The 18,807-nt window shown below is 44.9% G+C and overlaps 1 protein-coding gene across 1 annotated transcript in view; it reads left to right on the top strand.

Moving 5' to 3' along the window:
- The window catches only part of CCDC85C (coiled-coil domain containing 85C), a 102,260-nt gene that overhangs the window by 72,163 nt on the left and 11,290 nt on the right, over positions 1 to 18,807 (top strand). Inside the window, exon 3 of the mRNA XM_042813442.1 lies at positions 5,035 to 5,139. Coding sequence (XP_042669376.1) covers positions 5,035 to 5,139 — 105 coding nt within the window. The remainder of the gene's footprint in view (positions 1 to 5,034; positions 5,140 to 18,807) is intronic.

Raw genomic sequence — 18,807 nt, 5'->3', positions numbered from 1 at the left:
ATTGAAATCGTTCAGGGTTTTTTTGCTAATATCTTTCAGAAATGCTGAAAGTATCTGTCAAGTAAATTTCTGTCTCTTGCTGCATTTAACTTCTGTTGAGAACGGTCCATTTTGTTAGATCAAAGTGTTGCAGAATTAAATGCCTATCTTCTTTCTTTTCTCCCTTCCAGCAGAAGTAACACTGAAGCGTAACAGAAAAGATGATTTGTCTAACGTGTCTATAAGTTTTCAGTGCTTTATCTTCACAGTTGGTTCAACATGGCCATAGCAGTGATCTGACTTTACTGGACAGAAACAGGAAGGAAAATAAATGTTTCTTCATAGTAACTTGACCTTAAAATACTGCAAGCACCATCCATCCTCTTGTGTTATTTGTGTTATTTTCAAATTGAATCACTCAGCACATCAGGTCAAAAAGTCAAAGGGTACCATTTCTTCTCCCTGATAGAGGAATGGAAGGCTTTGATAGGTGCAAGTGTTTGCTGGTTTTTTTTTTTTTTTTTTTTTTTTTTGATGTAATTCTAAGGCTTGCTAAGCACCTTCACTTCTAAGGTGTTTAAATGAGAAATTATTTTGTGTGGAAAATACTTGCCACTTTCCACTCATGGCAGTCATCAAATTACTTCTGTTTTCTAGGGAGACAGGAAGGTGGGTCTACAGTTCATTTTTAATAAAAATATGGTTTCTTTGTTATATTCTTTTCTCACTGACATGTGTAGGTAAAATTCTTCCCCTGCCAGGAGGGGCATGTTTAGGTCCATCACTGTCTTAGCAGGGCTGGCAAAGATTTCAGGCGTTGGTCCAACGGCAGTATATTCTGAGGTCACTTCAAGTTCTGCCTAACTGAAAAACATAGCAATAAATGTCACATCCTTATTTCCAAATGATAAAGAGTTATTGTGTCTGGAGGACTGCTGTGGAGCTGTCGGTGGTATGCTGTCAGGGTGGTATGCAGGCTTCTTCCTATGCTCATCAGCTGGTAAGGGGAGGCAGCAGTGTGCAGTGGCATCAGGTTAGACCTAGGGGAGATGTTGCACTTCTGCACAGCTCTGAGATGTTTCTCTATTTCTTTTCCATTTCCTCTTTTTTTTTTTTTTTCAGTTTTTATTTAAACGTTTGAATGAAACAAGTGTTTGACCAAAAAAAAAAATATATCTCAGTAAAAGAGCAAGAGGCACTCCAGAGTCACCAGTGCCTGGTTGTTGGAATTTGCAGGGATAAGGGCATTTTGGGATGCACAAGTTGTAAATTTGAATGGGTGTTAAGACAGATTATGTGCCTCACATCTCCTCCTGCAGTTTCCATTTCTTTTAGGGTCCCTCACCTCCCACTGCACCTCAGGCTAGAAAACATGCCCCCCAGAAGTTCCATCAGATCAGCACTCTCCTATGGAGAGTTTTGGTACAAATGAAAATTATTTTGGTGATAAACTTATTGAAACCTCTCCGGAACAGGCTGCCCAGGGAGGTGGTGGAGTCACCAACCCTGGAAGCGTTCAAGAAATATTTAGATGTAGTACTGAGGGATGTGGTTTAATGGGAAATATTGGTGATAGGTGGATGATCAAACTGGATGATCTTAGAGGTCTTTTCCAAACTTGGTGATTCTATGAAACAGGAAGTGATTTTTACCTGAAAGGCAATTTATTACAGGCACGTTGCACATTAACTGAGATGATCTCCAACAATGATGATAAACGGGGATGATCAGTGATTGTACTTTTAATGCTGTTCTGACTGGAAAAGCAATTTGGGCTCCACTTAGATCTCAGTAATGAAAACTGGGTAAAGTAATAAGAGATTTCATTTTGTGAATGAATTGACAATGCAAATACCAGGATTTTTAGTTTAGGCTTAAGTGGAGTAATGGCTACTCATTCTGATGCATCATTAGTCATATTGCTTTTTAATAAGGGTTTCACTTTCTTTTTCTGGTTAGCTCCACACTGATAGCCAAGTCCAATGAATGTATAAATGTTTGAGAGGTCTGATAAATATGCATCACTACGCTATTTTAATTTAAAAAGAAGAAAAAGCAATTTTCCTTCTAAGGCCAAAAAAAAAAAAAAGAGCTTTTGCTTTTAGTTCAAGAAAAATAAATAGTGCGGAACTGTGACTGTTAAGTTGTTGAAAAACATCTCAATGCAATTTGAAACACATTCTAAAAAGTGCAGAAGTAAAACTGCGTTGAGCAGAGTGCTCCTGAAAGGGACTGGCTGTCCTGCTGACAGCAATAGGAAAAGTAGGAAACCATAGTGACAACAGGAGGAAAAAATGGTTCTTTGGTCCAACACAGATGAATAATGGAAAGCGATGATTTTTCTAGCCCTACTGAATTCACCTTACACCCCATTCCTCTTCTGAGTATTTCTCTGTCCAGCCTTTTTGTTTCTTAAGATTTCTTTTCTATTCTTTGTTTGCTCCTTTTTTTTTTCTTTTTTTCTCCTTCCTACTCTTTAATTAAGGGCTCGTTGTGGTGTTCATTGAACTTAGCGGGGATCTTGCCATCAAACTGAGTGCGTTAGATCAGATTCATCAGCATTAGTTGCTGAAACAACCTAACAATAGTTTTGTCACACAAATTCACTGTCGTAAATGGGATTTGTTTAAAAAAAGCAATTGAACCAATCCATTAGGAACACTTGAGCAGAGTTTTGACTGTATCTGTGTATTTGCCAACACAATTTGAATCAATTTAAGCCAAATTGAAATTAAAGCATACTTCTGCTTACAGACAGGAGCACAGGTCAGTTAAATCAGTTTAAACTAGCATGGTTTTAACCAAAGTGGTGGTGTGTGTTGACCAGAACTAGATCTGGTGTCATTGCTTCCTTTGCTGGCATTTTGACTTCCTATGCGGATGACCTGTAGTGTGTTGAAACACATGCTAGATCTAATATAGGCTAAGCCCTTGAGATTTTGGGGCAAGAGGACAAGTTCCTGGGAGACAGAAGCAAATGAATGCCTCATCTCTTTTGCATGCCTGTTTCCACACTCCTATTTCCCCCAAGCACATGGCATGCTGCATGTCTCATGCAGTTTGCAGAAATCTGAAGCAACGGGAATGAATTTGAGAGTCTAAATACCAACAAGGCAGAGCATGGAGCTGAGGTTTGCGATGTGTGGCCTTGGGGTCTCCAATACATGGCTGTATCCTCACATTTTCTCTATGTTGGTTTCTGCTGCCTTTCCTGTGCCTGTGTGAAAGCCTGTTCATTCCACAGACTGGGAAGGGTGTGAGAGGGGCTCACTGAAGGAGCAGGCAGCAGAGACATCTCTTGGGGCTGCTGCTCCTGGTGCCGTAAGGAGTGAAGAAGTGGCTGCATGGACAGTGGAAGCAGAACCAGCTGGGTTACAATCCTTTCAGTGTCACCACCAGGAAACTCTTAGGTGTGACATATCTGAGACATTACCAAGAAAACAAGGGTCTGCTCACCGTCTTTCTTTCTAGCCTTCTACCCTTCCTTTCAAAGTATTTACCGTGGTGAGGAGAACTCATTTTTGTTCTGGTGTTCTTGTGTACAGAAGGAGTTGGCTTCTTCTGCACATTTTTTTGTTTTTGTTTTTTGTTTTGGGCTCTGTCGTGAAATGCAAACAAATTGTAGGCCTTGTAAATGCAAGGAATCCTAGACATCCCCTAAGCTAAAATCATGCCTCTATGTGAAATACAGCAGTTCCTAGTATGTCAAGTGATAGAGGGCTAGCATCCATTTCTCATGATGACTTTCTTGAGAACTGTCCTCCTCACAGTTTGTAAAATGAAAGAAATAGGGTGTGTGGGTCAGAATGCTTGTGGGAAAAAAAAAAAAAAAGACATTTTGAGGTAAAACAAAAGCTGAACTAGCACTAAGCAGACCATCTGGCTACAAGAAAAGGTTTCTGACACCAATAGAAAATGGTGTACCCACTCTGAATGCATTGATTCTTCTCTGTACAATGCGAGCAAGAAACATAAAGACAAACTTTCCGTATTTCTGAGATCTGTATACAGCCTCGGTCCCTAAAGCCTTGGTTATGGTCAGGCCTTTGGGGTTACTGAGGGTTTTCTTATATACAGTTGAGCTGATTTATGAGACTTGCTGTTAAATTTTATTGCACCAGTGGTTTTTCTTTGGTTCTTTTGAAGTGGAAAACATCATTTCTCCAGCAGATGCAAGTCAGAAGTCTTAATGGAACATAAAAATCTAAAAGGTCATGCTTTTATGGCTTTAAAATGAGGGATAGTGCATTGCTTTACGCTCTTAAAAAAAATGTAATGTTAATGAGGATATTTATTGTTAATAAAAAGATATAATCTTCTCCCAGGTCCTTGATTTTGGCTACTTGTATGTTGATGATGTATGGGCGTGCTTTCTTAAAGGAGAAACTCCTCTTGTTTGAAGACCATCCCATTTCAGAACAACTGAGTGAGAGAACAGATAACGTGAGGCAGATATTATTGTCCTGATGTTATTCAGCACTCCCCAACACCTGATGCTTCTTTTTGAGCGCAGACAGTTGATTGCATCTATCTGCATGGTTTGTTGAGTCATGCTGACTGCCTTTATTTACATGGCTCCACTTAAGTCTTGTGGTTGCAAGCTAATTTATAACCAAATAAGAAACTGTTGCTTTCACACCCCTTTTGGAGGCTTAAATGAGTTACAATAGCACTGTTTACAAACTCTCATTGCTCTTCACCTGTGGGAGACTGGAATAGCTGATGTTGCTTTAAAAAGATCCAGAAAATATCTCCTGGTGGATTTACGTCTTTGAAGGTGGTTCTAACTACCTAACAGCTTAGGTAAAATTAAAGTGCCTTCTTACTCTGTCGTTTTGTGGTGTAGACTTTGAGAGTTTCACCTCCAGCTGCTTGCAAATGCTTCTCTAGGTGTGGGCACGGGAACGGCTTGTATCATAATGGTCAGTTGAGCTGCTGTTGCAGGGAGAAGTTATGGGAACAGCTGGTGATTGTGGGAAGAGGTAATCCAGAAGAAAGGAGATAACTTTCATTCTTGCTAATACAGCCTGTCCTGTTTTCTTTTTGTCTTTGCAGCAGTCCAGCACTGGGGATTTGAGGACTCTGAGGAAAGGGTTGTCCCCATACCACTCTGAGTCACAGCTGTCCTCACTGCCACAGTATCAAGATGCCCTGCAAAACGTAAGAGCCCTTTCTTTGCCTGTGTGTGTAAGAGCCAGAGCTTTCCTGGGGGGTGGGTATGACCTGCACACAAGGATTTAGGGAGCAGCTCTCTCTGAAAGCTGGCCCTGGAGCCAGATAAAAGGTGCAGCTGTTGGGAGGATGGAGAGCCCCTGGAAATATTGAACTTTACCTCTTAAAATTTTGACTGATTAATTTTCCTGCTCAGATTTTTTGGCTGACGGTTACTGTTGTGCATGTTTTTAAGCAAGGGTGAGTCTTGTTACACCTGCCTCTCCTTCTTCATAAATATCCTTTATGTGCACTGTTAAGAAGCTCCTCTTAGGTGACATAAAAATTGTTTTGCCAATGCATAGTCAGGATTGCTTTAGTGATTAAGTTCTCAGGACTTTTGTTTCAGGTTTTTCTGTAGCACAAATGAGGTTTTATGTTTCCCAAGATTTGCCTGCGTTGCTTCTTCTCAGATGACAGAGGAATCTTAGAGGCATAGAAGGCTCTTGCAAGAGATAAATGCTGTGCTGCTGTGTCAGGGCTTCTCCCTGCTGCCCTGCAGTGCACAGATGACCATTGTCCAGATGTTTGCCCCGGTGCCTGAGACACCACCTGTGTCGCTGACAGTTGTATTTTGGCTGCCCACTAGGGTAAAAGTCATTAAGTCATTCCGTATATCAGCGTTCCTCTTACAGCTGTAAACAAGAAGGGCGGAGGAAATAATAATTTAGGGAAGACTTCTTAAGTAAAACTCCATTCAGTGTGAGAACCCAGAATGAATGAAGAACCTTCATGTAAAAAAAAAAAATAAAATGCAAACAAGACAAAACCATGTAAACGAAGTGGGAGTTTGACTATCCTCTTTTCTTTTTTCCCCATGTAGCAGTCAGGGAACTTTACAAAGAGATCACAGTTGTTTTGTCTTGGTGGCTGTGTGGGTACTGCCATTCATCACTGCTCACTAGAGCCCAGTGCTTCCCTCTGCTTTACTCCACGACCTGGGAGGAGGTGTCAACTCCTGTCAATGTCTGTAGGAAGGACCAGGTGCTGTGTGACACCTTCACCCATCCTTGGTAGTGTACTGCCTACTTTGGGAACAGGTGATCAAGCAGCTCTGAATCCATGTTGTCTGGAATACTATGTAGCCATTTTTAAATTTTATTCCTGCTGAAATCCCTTGGCTTTGGGTCTTGATATAGAATCATAGAATTGTTTGAGTTGGAAGGGACCCTAAAAGGTAATCTAGTCCAACTCTCCTGCAGTGAACAGGGATGCCTACCAGTCAGGTGCTTGGAGCCCTGTCCAGCCTTACCTTGAGTGTCTCCGAGGACAAAGCATCTATCATCTCTTTAGGCAACTTGTTCCAGTACCTCACCACCCTTATAAAAACTTTTTCCTTATATCCAGTCTAAATCTCTCCTCTTTTAGTTTGAATCCATTTCCCCTTGTACTGTATGTGTTTCCTTTGTGGCTCAACCGTATGGATGCACAGCACTTTAAATGAGCTATTGCACTCTGATCTGATGTGCTGTAGGAAACTGCTCCGTAGCAGTCTCATATTGGTGGCTGGAGAGCACAGAGAAGGTAAAACTTATCCAGCACAGAGGTTTTCTGGAGTTTCAATAGTACCCAGCAGGAGTTAGCGACGTGAAGTTCTGTTTGTTGACATTATTTAAGGAGCCTGCATTGCATGTTCGTATGGACCCACCTGTGGTTAGTGAGAGGTAACTGGCATTACCTATCAGTGCAGCTATGGATCAGGACTGGGATCCTCCACTGACCATGTGTAGCTTCTTTCATCTCTCCGCATCTCCTTTTTTCCTTTAAAGGGACTGGGTGGGAAATGACCCACTCTGTAACATGATTTTCAGGCATTTCTTTATCACTAAGCTCAATAGTGCTAAGTGCTCCAGGATCCTCCAGAGATGCATACTAAAAGGCAGTGTTTAATTTTTGGAACGCTATGGCATTGCTGGAGAATTCATCTAATAATTGCTGGCTACATTTCTGACTAGGGAGAATGAATGAGGGGGAAAGGAAATTCCCCATCCACATGAGGCTGTTATTTTGTTACTGCTAATCACATTTCAGCAGCTCATTTGCTGAGGGACAGAGTCTCAGTTTCTAGTTTCTGGAGCATTCAAATATCTCTGTAGAAAAGCTGAGGATGAATGCTGGGGCATGGCTCAGAATTGCATCCCTTCTCTGATCCTTTTGCTGTCTGCCTCTTCTGGGGTGTTGCAGCAGCCCGTGCAAATGTGCAGCCCCTGAACTGGTTCATATTCCTGCCCGCTGCCCTGTGGCCATGCCAGGCACATGTTGGTGCTCAGGGATGTGAGGGCAACCTGAAGGCTACTCATGCTCCTGTGGGTAGAGGTCTTCACGTTGGTAAGCTCATATATCAGCTGCCTGGAGGAGCCACGAATCCACACTGACATGAACCACCAGTAAGGGTGAACCAGCTTGTTGTTGGCAATTGGAACTAGCTTAGCTGATTGAGATTTAAAATGTACTAGCACTGATAATTTGATTTTAATAAGACTCTTTCCTTGAGTGGAAATAACTGTAGATTTTTGTAATGGAAATGTTATGTTTACTGAGCTAGGGATGTCGGAATGGCCTGTGCTGATAATGAGAGAGACAACTGGCAGCAAACAACTGAGAAAACAGTGAAGGATGTGTGGTTTGCATCAGGACCAGGAGGTCTGCGCTGTGATAAGGCCACAGCACAGATGGCTCATCCTTAGAATTGTTCCCTGATAAGGGAAGGATGGCAGCAAGGTTACACCATGGAGGTGCCATTGTGCTTCCTTTTGTTCTAAAGGGGTGGCTTAGATAAGGTACCCAAAATGAGGGAAAGAACACAACAGGCAGCAGCTTCCTAGGATTTATGAGGGTGAGTAAGCAAGACTGAGATAAAGATCAGCCCATAACAACCATTCACTCGTGAAGCTTGTAAAATATCTGTCCAAAAAACCAGTTCTCTGCCATCAATGGGGAGGAATGCCAGAGCTGTCATTAAGACAGCTGGTGTCCCTTGTCCTCTGTGTCACACAGTGACCCTGAGCACGCACCTCTTGGTGAGCGAGTGTGAGCTTGTAGTTGTGTGCTGCTCATGGCATTTGTCTCCAGTGACTGTTTCTTTCAAATAACAAAACCCAGATCTGAGACTGAGCTCAGGCTGTGCAGCAGCTTTCTGCTCACCTCAGCTCCTGCTGCCGGTCAGACTAATTCCCTTAATTTCCACCACACTGTCACTACCAGCCACGTTCATGCTTTGCAAAGATGCTTCTGAGGTGAGTATTCCATTTAGCATATGGCACGTACGTTGAGATAAAAACAAACCCAAATATTGATGGTGTGGAGGTGTAAGGAGAAGCCGTTGGATGAGGTGGAAGTGGATGACAAAGGCTCTTTGGCTGATGTGTTGGCTGCCTGCTGCGCCTGCGGTACATGGCTTAGTGGGCATGGTGATGATGTGTTGATGGTTGGACTAGATGATCTTAGAAGTATGTCTAACCTTAATGATTCTATGATTCTGTTATTTGGTAGAGGCAGCGAGAGATACACAGTAGCTAAACCGGACCTCTTTTGACAGCCCTGTATCTGTCTAGCTGGAACAGTGATGATCTCAGTCCTCTGATGCACCTGTTGGGTCAGAGGAACAACAAGAACATGACTCAGTCTCTCTCCTCCACTCTCTGCAGAGAAAATAGAACATTTATCCTGCAACAGCCTTCAATCAGTGGAGATCAGGGGCAATGCATCTGTGGCCCAAGCCTGGTGCTGGTGGAGGCCACCCGAAGCAGGGCTGCTTGTCCCCGCTGGAGCCTTTGTGGGAGTAAATCCATTCGTCTCTGGGAGCAAAACCAGACTGGCTCCTTACAGCTGACTTTGCTTTTAAAATAAGACTGAGACAGCTGAAGATGACAGTTCCTGTCGTGTGAGGGTTGGGGTCTGGGAGCAGCACCCAGAGGAACCCTATGGTCCTCGTGGCTCCCACTGGTGTGTGCTGGGCACATCCTGCTGGGGCCATTGTTTGCCTTCCTGTGGCCAGACTGCCTTTGTAGACAGGGGAAACAAAGGTAGAGGGCAACTTCTTCCTGCTGCCTGCGCCAGTACCGGGGAGCAGACAAAGGCAGAGATTCATGGTAGGCGTTTTCTGCCACTGCAACAACAGCAGTGGTGAAAGGGAAAATGAAATGAAAGGTTTGTGGGGAGAGTGGCAGAATTTGCAGCCTGAGGAGGGCTATTGTGAAACTTCAGAGCGTATAGTGAGAGACTGAGGACAAGCCAGTGCATTTTTAAAGGCCCTTCATCAACTGCTATTCTGGTGCACCTGAGCAGCGTTTGGCTTTTTCCCTACAGCAGCCAACCAGCACAAAGTTAGACGATGTCAAAGTTTGGGGGTTTGATGAGGAAAAGAGGTGCTGACAGTCTGTATTCGTCATCCACTGTTACAGGTAACCACAGAAGATGGGAAAAATTCATGTTTTGATGATCTGCTGTAGATCGGCACATTCATTACTGCATCTGTTAGTATGGAGCCAGCAGTGGGTCTGAGATAAATACTGTGGTCTGTAGACCCTCACTTTCCCCAGACTTCAGAGAGAACTGCTTCACCAGCAGTGGCAGAGCAGCCACATGAGGTGCAGCCCTGGTGGGGTGCTATATGGCCATGGGGGACAAGAGGCATCTGATGTGTGCCGTTCTCTGCCCACCTGAACCTTTTCAGCAGGGCCACCCCAAACCAGGTGTGCTTCAGAATGTCTTAATATTATTCAGTGTTTACGTCTGCAATGGAATGGGCTTCATGTTTCTTTTTTTAATAAAATAGCTAGCACCTCTCCAAATGCTCATGCTAATAGTGCCCCTGTGAGTCAGCTGCAGTTAGTGCACTTTGTCCATGGGTACATCAGGACTACTTCTGTCTGTAGCGTTTTTGTTTGTTTGTATCAGGTAGTTACAGGCTGAAACCACTCAGAATCTGACTTGTCAGGAATGGATACCTGGCTGGGGGGGCAGCTGAAGCTGGCAGTGAGGCTTTCTGGTGTCATGCACTGCTTGCAGCTCTGCAGCAAACCTGTTGCAAACCCAAAGGGCAGCAACTCGGTTCTTTTTCTGCTCCTGGAGGAAGTTGTCCCAGCAGCTTGGATGCACTGAAGAGTTTCCCAGGGCTGGAGCTGTGCTCCCACCATTAGCATTTCCTTTCCAGCTTGTAGATGAGACCCACTTGCAAACAATGTCCTGACTTTGTTTATGGGACTCTGGCAGTCCATGGAAGCCTTCCTTCCCTTACATGCCCCAGCACAGCCCATGCAGTGTGGGATGTCTCCTGGGGAGAGCAGCTCTTATGTTGTTTAGTGTCCTCGATGTTCTGCTCAGAAATCAGCGGAACAGTGAAGTTGTTTCTCTGTTAATCAAAAGAGCATTGGGTAAGCATGTTGGGTTACCCAGGTGGATTCCTGTGAACCTGATGAGATGGCTGAACTGGGCAGACAGAGCCCTGCTCTGTGTGGTGCCAAGGATTAATTCATGGACTTGAATAACTGCATGACCAGATGCTCTCTATGATTAAAGGGAGCAAATGAAGTAATGCCAAAGGAGATTAGCCACTGCAGTAGCGTCCCTCCATGTGATAGGAAGGATGCTATGCAGAGCACTAGTGGCTCCTGCCCTCACGCCTGTGGCCTGGATGGTGCTGTGCTAGGGAGCTGGTGTCTTTCTGCACAGCATCCTGCTTGTTTCTTCTCATGTGACTGGCAGCAGGATGTCAAAATAGATCATCTGCCACCAGGTGCACTGGGCATTCAGCGCATGTGGGTGCTCCTGGGCTGTGGAGGGGGTGTCCCATGCTCAAGTAACAGAGCAGGGGCTTTGAAGGAAAATGCCACTCTGGAGTGGGGTCGTGCCTTGGAGCCATGAGGCAGGCTCACTCTGTTGCAGCTCTTAGCCCTTCTGCAGCATCATAGTGGCAGGTGAAGGGATGTGAGGCCCCAGAGCATCACGTGCCCGGGGCTGGAGCTGGCTGTGAAGACTTCCCATATTTTGCCAGGCTCTGCCTGCTGCTTCTGACATGCCTGTGGGCACATTGCTACGTTGCCTTGTCCCTCAACAGCTCCCAATTTACAGAGCAGTGTCGACACCTTGATTTATGTACAGCACCTGGGTGGTGATGAGTGCTGAAGAAGGGCCCAAGCTTAATTTAAACCTGGTTAAGTAGGCTGCAAACAAAACCACTGTGAGATAAATCTTTGTGCCTGGGAATTTTATAGGCAGGCACTGCCAGATAACTCACAATAATGTAATTCTCCTTGTTCTGTCTCGGCAATAAAAACTTCTGATATGATTCCATTTAGCTGTAATGTTGTCTGAGATATGCCATTAGAACACTGTGGCGCGTGTAATCAAATTTGAACCCTAAATGTCTGCTTGTTTTTTTTGAGATCATAGACAAAAATTAATAGAAAGCAAGAAGAAGATGTGAGGTTCAGAAGCATTAGCGTTTGCTTGCATGCCACACTTTGCTCTGAAGCATTCTCCGTGTCTGGGCTGTGACTGCTGGTGAAGCAAAATCAGCATGCTGTTTTCCTCTGGGTTTTAAAATTTAGCTCCCTTTTCACAGTCTTTCTGCAGATCAGGAATAGCTCTCTTGGAGCTGAGGTAGGAAAGGATGTCATTAAAACATAGAATGTCAATGAGGAGAAGGAGATTGAAAACTGATGTCAGGACCAAGGTCTTGTGCTTTTTCCAATCTCTGGAGGAATCAAGAAGAAATTGTTTATTGCAATTTCGCTGTTCCTTTTTGAGGTTTCTAACCGACAACCCATAAAAGAACAGACACCTGTCATCACCAGTTAGGCTCTTTTCTTCTTGGATTCCAGAGAATCTATTATAAGAAATGTACGTATTTTAAGCCTTATTTTGCCTCTGTGGAGCTGTGTCATTACTAGGAGTTCCCAGTGTGCGCTTTTACAGTCTTATTAATTTTGTTCCTCCAAACACGTAGGAATGGAGTATCGACCACAGTGCTTTTCAGCATCTGAGCTGGACCACATCCCATGCGACTACACACAGCCAGCAAGGACTCATTAGGCAGCTTGGTCTTAGGCACCAGCAGTGCCATCACGGCTCGATATGCAGCAGCAGATGTTTTCAGCAGCTGCATTTAAGGCCTCAACTCTTCATTTTTTGGTGTCTGATTAAAAAGGATCTTTAGCATTATTTGTTGCCTTTGAATTTTCTTTCTCACACCAGCACTGTTACTTCACTGATCCTCTTTGGGCTCTGGACAGGGGCAGTACTTTGGGGCTGCTTTTATTCAGTTTGTTTTCTTTGTTTTTGTAGATTTGAGTCTGCCACCAGATCATGCACAATTTGTTGCAAGTAGAGAAAGAGAGGATTTATCTCATGTGCAAAGCATACTCCCTCAAGGGTCCTCTGACACAGGAGGCTGCAGAGTTCCTTTTCTCTTTTCTTAGCCTAGACAGCTGAACTGTGCCTCTCCTTCCAGGCGTCAAGCTGGAATCATAAGCCCTGCAGGCAGGGCTCCAGTGAAAATTTTCTGAGGGAGTCTGAAACAGAATTGGGCTTTTTTAGTGATTTGGACACATACAGCATAAAGCTGTAATGTAATGAGCTCTGGCAAGTAAATTGGTCCCATCACAGATGCCAGCAAATGTCTTGTGCTGGTCTACTTGAAATGGAGGAGTAGGTGAGGGCTAAAAGGGAGATGCGTTCAGTGGTGCTTCAGTATTGCTCTGTAAGTAGGGGTGGCAGAGGAGGAGCTCTCATCATGGTTTTCCAATTGGAAGGAGGCTGGATTCTTGGGTACTCAGGATGTTTCTCCCGTGAGGTGGGTGGGAAAGCCTCTCCAGGAGTCTTGTAGGACCCTGCAGTCCCAACAGCAGGGACAAGGTTGTATTCAGATAGATCACAAGCAGTTTGACAGCCTCTCTTTCCCTGGGATTGGCAATGAGTCCTTTTGCTTGTGAAGACTTGGAGAAGGGCCTCTAGTTCTTAAGAGGAGCAGTGGCCAACAAACGCTGTGCTTAGCAAAGATATTTCCTCCAACGAACTCTATGATGCAACCACTCTTGAGGTTGGCATTCTCCCTGCTGGGCAGCCCTTTTGTTTTGTTTAGTTTTGATAACATTAACCGTGGCTTTGGTAGAAGCAGAAGAGACATGCAATGTAATTCTACTCAGGTGACCATTGGAAACCACAGTGTAGATGTAATTTTCTTTCTGTGTTACAAGTTCCTTGTATAACTGGTGAGTCAGATGAGCTAACTTCTAGTCTTGTCACTGTTGCCGTAAGCCTGGAGCAACCCCAAAGCCAGAGAGAATAAGAAACTTTGCCTTTTGAAATGAAACAGCTTCTTGTTAGTTGGTTCAACTTTGAGAGAAGCAAACTAGAAAAACAGTCAAGATCGTATTTGTCAATAGCTTCATTGTGAGTGCATGGCATTTTCATTACTTCTGAGTTTATTTAGCACCATTATTTTACAAAATTGTGTGACGTGTTGGCCACGTGATGGAAGATGAAAAGTGTACCGTCCCTGAACTGCTGAATGCTGTAAAAACCTAGCAAGTGGAAAGGCTGTCTAAGACTGGGAGTGCATGTCTAACAGGACCGGACAGAGAGAAGAAGTTTAGAGTGTTGCATACCCCCAAGCCCTCAGTATTACTTTTTGCCTATATGGTCAATTCTTGCTTCTTAGGATGTAACCAGATTAACCTTGCTATTATTGCCCCTCAGGATGCTGGGTCAGTTGTGTTCCCATGGATTTGATAATGTCAGCTTCAAGGAAGAGGAAGGGCATAGATTTCTGCAGTGATGGAAGTGCTCAGAGTAGCTGAAGTGGAGTGCAACCATGTTGATTCTTACTTGCATTTTCCAAATGTGTCTGTTTTAGACGTGAGGAATCTCTTCCATCAGTGATTTCAGCTACTGCCTTAATGCTTACTTCCTGAGTCTTCCTCCTCCATCCTGCCCTCCTGCCCTCCTTCCAGTCTCCTATCTCTGGTTCTCCCTCCCTTGCATTACATCTCAACTGCTTTCCTGTTGGGTAAAATGCACATCCTCCTTTTTCTTCCTGTTCCCTCCCTCCTCTCCCACTGCTGGCAGTTTTCCAGTTCAGCAACCTTGACCTTATCTCCAATTCCTTCCATTTCCTCCCCTCCAGCTAACACTATTGGTGAACTCTGCTCGTTTTCTTCTCCTCCATCCTCCAAAGGCTGGCCATACATCCTGCCGGGTATGTTGTCATTTCTTTCCTTGCTTAGCACAGCTCCTTTCTTTTCTGGCCTCCTTCGTGTTTGTCCCAGTGCAGGAAGCTGATAGGAATTTGGCTAAAACTTTTTTGTGAACCACACTGAAATGAGTGGGAGTTAAGCACCTAAACACCTTTATAATGACTCTTATGTCTGGAAAGAGCCTTCTGTGAGGGTATGACTACACAACAAAACTTCAGTGTAATGATAAACGTTAAGGTATCTGTAGTGGTGTGGAGTATTTCCTGGCAGCTTGTGGATATTTTTACCCAGTGCATCTTACAGCTGCAGAGGGCAGAGATATTGGTGAGGTCCTTGTTCACTCCTCTCCATTTTTTGTATGCGTGTTTGGCTTTTGATAGAAATGGACTCTCATTTCAGCAGTGGGAATGCTGCAAGCCTGTGTCATGTTTTTTCTCTGAACTCTCTCGTGCAAGTCTCTGTCATTGCATGCAGCAATTTGGATGTCCGTTTTTGTTTACAGGCTTTTCTTCTGGCTTCCAACCTAAAGATGAAGAATCACGCCTGCTTTACAAATAATGTTATCTTGTACTGAGACTCCAGCAGCAAGGATTGGGCATTCCTCCATTGTTGCATTAATCTTTAAGATTAATTTTCTCTTCTTCAGTCACATTCTCTACTTGCATTCAGGCGGAGTTCAGCTGATTGCATTTGCCAAATTTCAGCCACTCCAATCCAAAGGGCACCAACCCATTGAGCATTTTTGTGTGATCCAATCTATCCAACACATTACTGTGCTTGCAGGATTGCTTTTATCATGTCAGTATAGTAATCAACGAAGTATGATCAAACTCTTTAGAAAAAAGCATTTCTCTCTAATCATTCTGGTTTCATTAGTATTCTGTAATAATTTTGAGGGTGATTATGATCATGGAGATGCTTTGTAGCTCATTAGTGGCTTCGTTTCTGTGAGGAGAAGCTGCTGCTGCCTGTCATACAGGGGATCTTGTGTTCTGCTCTGGTTTTGTCATAAAAATGTATTTGCAGTGTTGTTAGATGCTCTATCCAGATGAATTTCTTTTACTTTTTCTGATTACTTTCAACTCAGAACAAATTCTGGTTGTTGCACCAATTGGTATTTCCTGTGTTGCTTCTAAAGGGGGCTGTGGAGAAAGATCTTTATCAAGTATGGTTCATGGCCACAAACTCCCGAATTTTCTGCTTTCAGTTGTTGTGATCTTGGTTGTTAATGGGAGGAAGACAGCTTTCACTCCGAGGTCAGAGGAATTATGCAAGTATCAATGCCTGTGACCTCCGTGGGAGGCTGACTCTGCATTTACCAGCTCTGAGAGAAATATGCAGCTTTAAGGCACAGCTGTAACCTGGCTGGACTCTGCCCCTGGTGCTCTCTCCCCAGGCTCTGCCTTTTCTGTGTAACTTTCGGGGCTTGCCAGATGCTGAGAATGTGTCCCCAGGTGGCCATAGAGCTGCAGTGAGCTGTGTCCCTGTGCCAGCAAGCATCTGGCCTGGGAGCATCCCGTGGTTGCCATGCTTCATCAGTCTGTGAAATCTCCTTGGAGAGTTACTGAGGAGTTACTAAGTCTGATTTTCCCTTTTCTGAGATGCCTGCCTCTCAGAAGGAAGGTGTTGTGTCACCAACAGCTCAGTTCATGAAGGTCAGTTGGGTAAGTGGCTGTTGGTTTACGTGGGCTAAGCACAGACCAGTGGCTTAGGCTTGAAAGGCTCCATGCTCTTCCTGCTGTTCTTGTCCGTGGCCTAATGGACTGGTCCATCGTTTTCCTAGTGCAAACTCTTTGGAAGCGTGAGATGTGACAAAGTGCCCCTCCTTGGGTCCTCCTTTCTGGCATGGCTCGCTTGCTGGCCTTGGCTTGGAAGGCGAAGCGGTGATGTGAAGCGTAAAACACACAGTGTGGAAAAGATGATAATGGAGTGCCTCACATATTGCATGCAAAAGCATTCCTGCCATGGTGCTACGTACCGCTCTGCCATCCTAATTTGCTTTCACAGGCTTCAGTATAATCATTCTTTGTATTTCCTAAGGGATGTGAAGACTAAATATGAGTTTGGTCAATGGTTTCATTGTTGATTTCTTCCAGTGCTATAAAGCAAGTACAAAATATTAGCGACAGGCCGGGTACATCTCATTCTCATTACGTTTCATACAATCCAAGATGGATGTCTTTATCAAAAGTGCTTACGAGGCTGTTTGAGCAGGAGAAATCTTTTGTAAAATGTTATTTTGGGATCTTTCCCAATGGGATCTTTCGTGCAAGAGAACTGGCCAGCTTTTTGGAAACAAACGCAGCCAACATTAGCTTTGGACATCTGCTTGTTTTAAGGTTGCCTTCACAATTTTCTCTGTAGCTGGAGATTGGTACTTGGTGTCTATGTGAAAGCATTGCCAAAAAAGCGATGATGTTCTGCCAACTGTTTCTTTCATGTGCATAGCTTCTTAGAAATGACCTCTTTGTGCTGAAGATCTTTGTGTTGCTCCCTTGGATGAGGACCATTTGATTGTATCTTTACGCGGAGTTATCTGAAATGAGCAAAACATGTTTCCTGAACCAATTTAGGTTTAAACCCAAGTGATCTCCTGCCTGAGTATACATAGACTTAGTGGTGGTAGGCTTAAATGGCATTAGATAAAATCATTTTGGGGGGCATAGTGGTATGTTCATCTTTGCAGGTGGTTGAAGAAGACTGAATTTTAGATGGCTGTACAGTCAATAGGTGTGCAAAGGTTAGGCTTAGTAAGATTGTCATGATGGAAAGATAATAAAAATAAATGGAAATGCTCACCAGTGTCATAGGCTCACAGTAAGCTCCACAAGGAGTGATGTTCAGAGAGAGATCCCTTCTTGGTGGCAGTCAACACTGAAGTGGGATCTAGCTGGCTGAGGTGGTTGCCGAGCCGCTCTCCATCATATTTGAGAAGTCGTGGCTGTCAGGTGAGGTCCCGGATGATTGGAGGAAGGGTCACGTCACTCCCATATACAAGAAGGGGAGCAGGGAGGACCCGGGGAACTACAGGCCGGTGAGTCTCACCTCCGTGCCTGGGAAGATCATGGAACGGATCCTCCTGGACAACATGCTCGATCACATAAAGAATGAGCATGTGATCCGAGACAGCCAGCACGGCTTCACCAAAGGAAGGTCATGCCTAACTAATCTTGTGGCCTTCTATGACGGAGTGACGGCATTGGTGGACGAAGGGAAGGCGACTGATGTCATTTACCTGGACCTGAGCAAGGCCTTTGACATGGTCCCCCACCACATCCTCATCTCCAAAGTGGAGGGAAGTGGATTTGATGGGTGGACGACCCGATGGGTAAGAAACTGGTTGAAAGGCCGTAGACAGAGGGTGGTGGTCAATGGCTCTATGTCCAGGTGGAGGCCGGTAACAAGTGGTGTCCCCCAAGGGTCTGTCTTGGGACCGGTGCTCTTTAACATCTTTATTAATGACATCGATGAGGGAATTGAGTGCACCCTCAGCAAGTTTGCTGACGACACCAAGCTGAGTGGTGCGGTTGATACGGTGGAAGGAAGGGATGCCATTCAGAGGGACCTCGACAGGCTGGAGGGCTGGGCTCGGGTGAACCTAATGAGGTTCAACACGGCAAAGTGCAAGGTTTTGCATTTGGGCCGGAAGAACCCCAGGCACCCGTACAGGCTGGGAGGAGTGGTCCTTGAGAGCAGCTCGGCAGAGAAGGACCTGGGGGTCCTGATGGACGAGAGACTGAACATGAGCCAGCAGTGCGCTCTGGCAGCTCGAAAGGCAAATGGGATCCTGGGCTCCATCAGGAGAGGGGTGGTCAGCAGGGACAGGGAGGTGATCGTCCCTCTCTACTCGGCTCTTGTGAGGCCCCATCTGGAGTACTGTGTCCAGGTGTGGAGCCCTCAGTACAAGAAAGACATTGAGATTTTGGAAAGGGTCCAGAGGAGGGCAACTAAGATGATCAGGGGGCTGGAGCACCTCCCCTATGAGGACAGGCTGAGGGAGTTGGGCTTGTTCAGCCTGGAGAAGAGAAGGCTGCGGGGTGACCTCATTGCAGCCTATCAATACCTGAAGGGAACCTACACCCACGAGGGGAGTAAACTCTTCAAAAGGGCTGACAACAGCAGGACTAGGGGAAATGGATCGAAGTTGAAGGAGGGAAGATTTAGGTTGGATGTTAGGGGGAAGTTCTATACAAGGAGAGTGGTTAGGCCCTGGAACGGGCTGCCCAGGGAGGTTGTGGATGCCCCGTCCTTGGATGTGTTTAAGGCCAGATTGGACGGGGTCCTGGGCAACCTGATCTGAATGTGTGTGTTTGGTGGCCCTGCTAGGCAGGGGGGTTGGAACTACATGATCCTTGAGGTCCCTTCCAACCCGGGTGATTCTGTGATTCTGTGATTCTGTGATTCTGTGATTCTGTGATTC

This window comes from Centrocercus urophasianus, unplaced genomic scaffold (genome assembly GCF_019232065.1).
Source record: "Centrocercus urophasianus isolate 14NV4802_14NV808 unplaced genomic scaffold, USGS_Curo_1.0 seq_14, whole genome shotgun sequence".
NCBI classification, from domain to species: domain Eukaryota; kingdom Metazoa; phylum Chordata; class Aves; order Galliformes; family Phasianidae; genus Centrocercus; species Centrocercus urophasianus.
The sequence above is the reverse complement of the archived record's forward strand: the minus strand, read 5'-3'. Positions and strand labels throughout refer to the sequence as shown.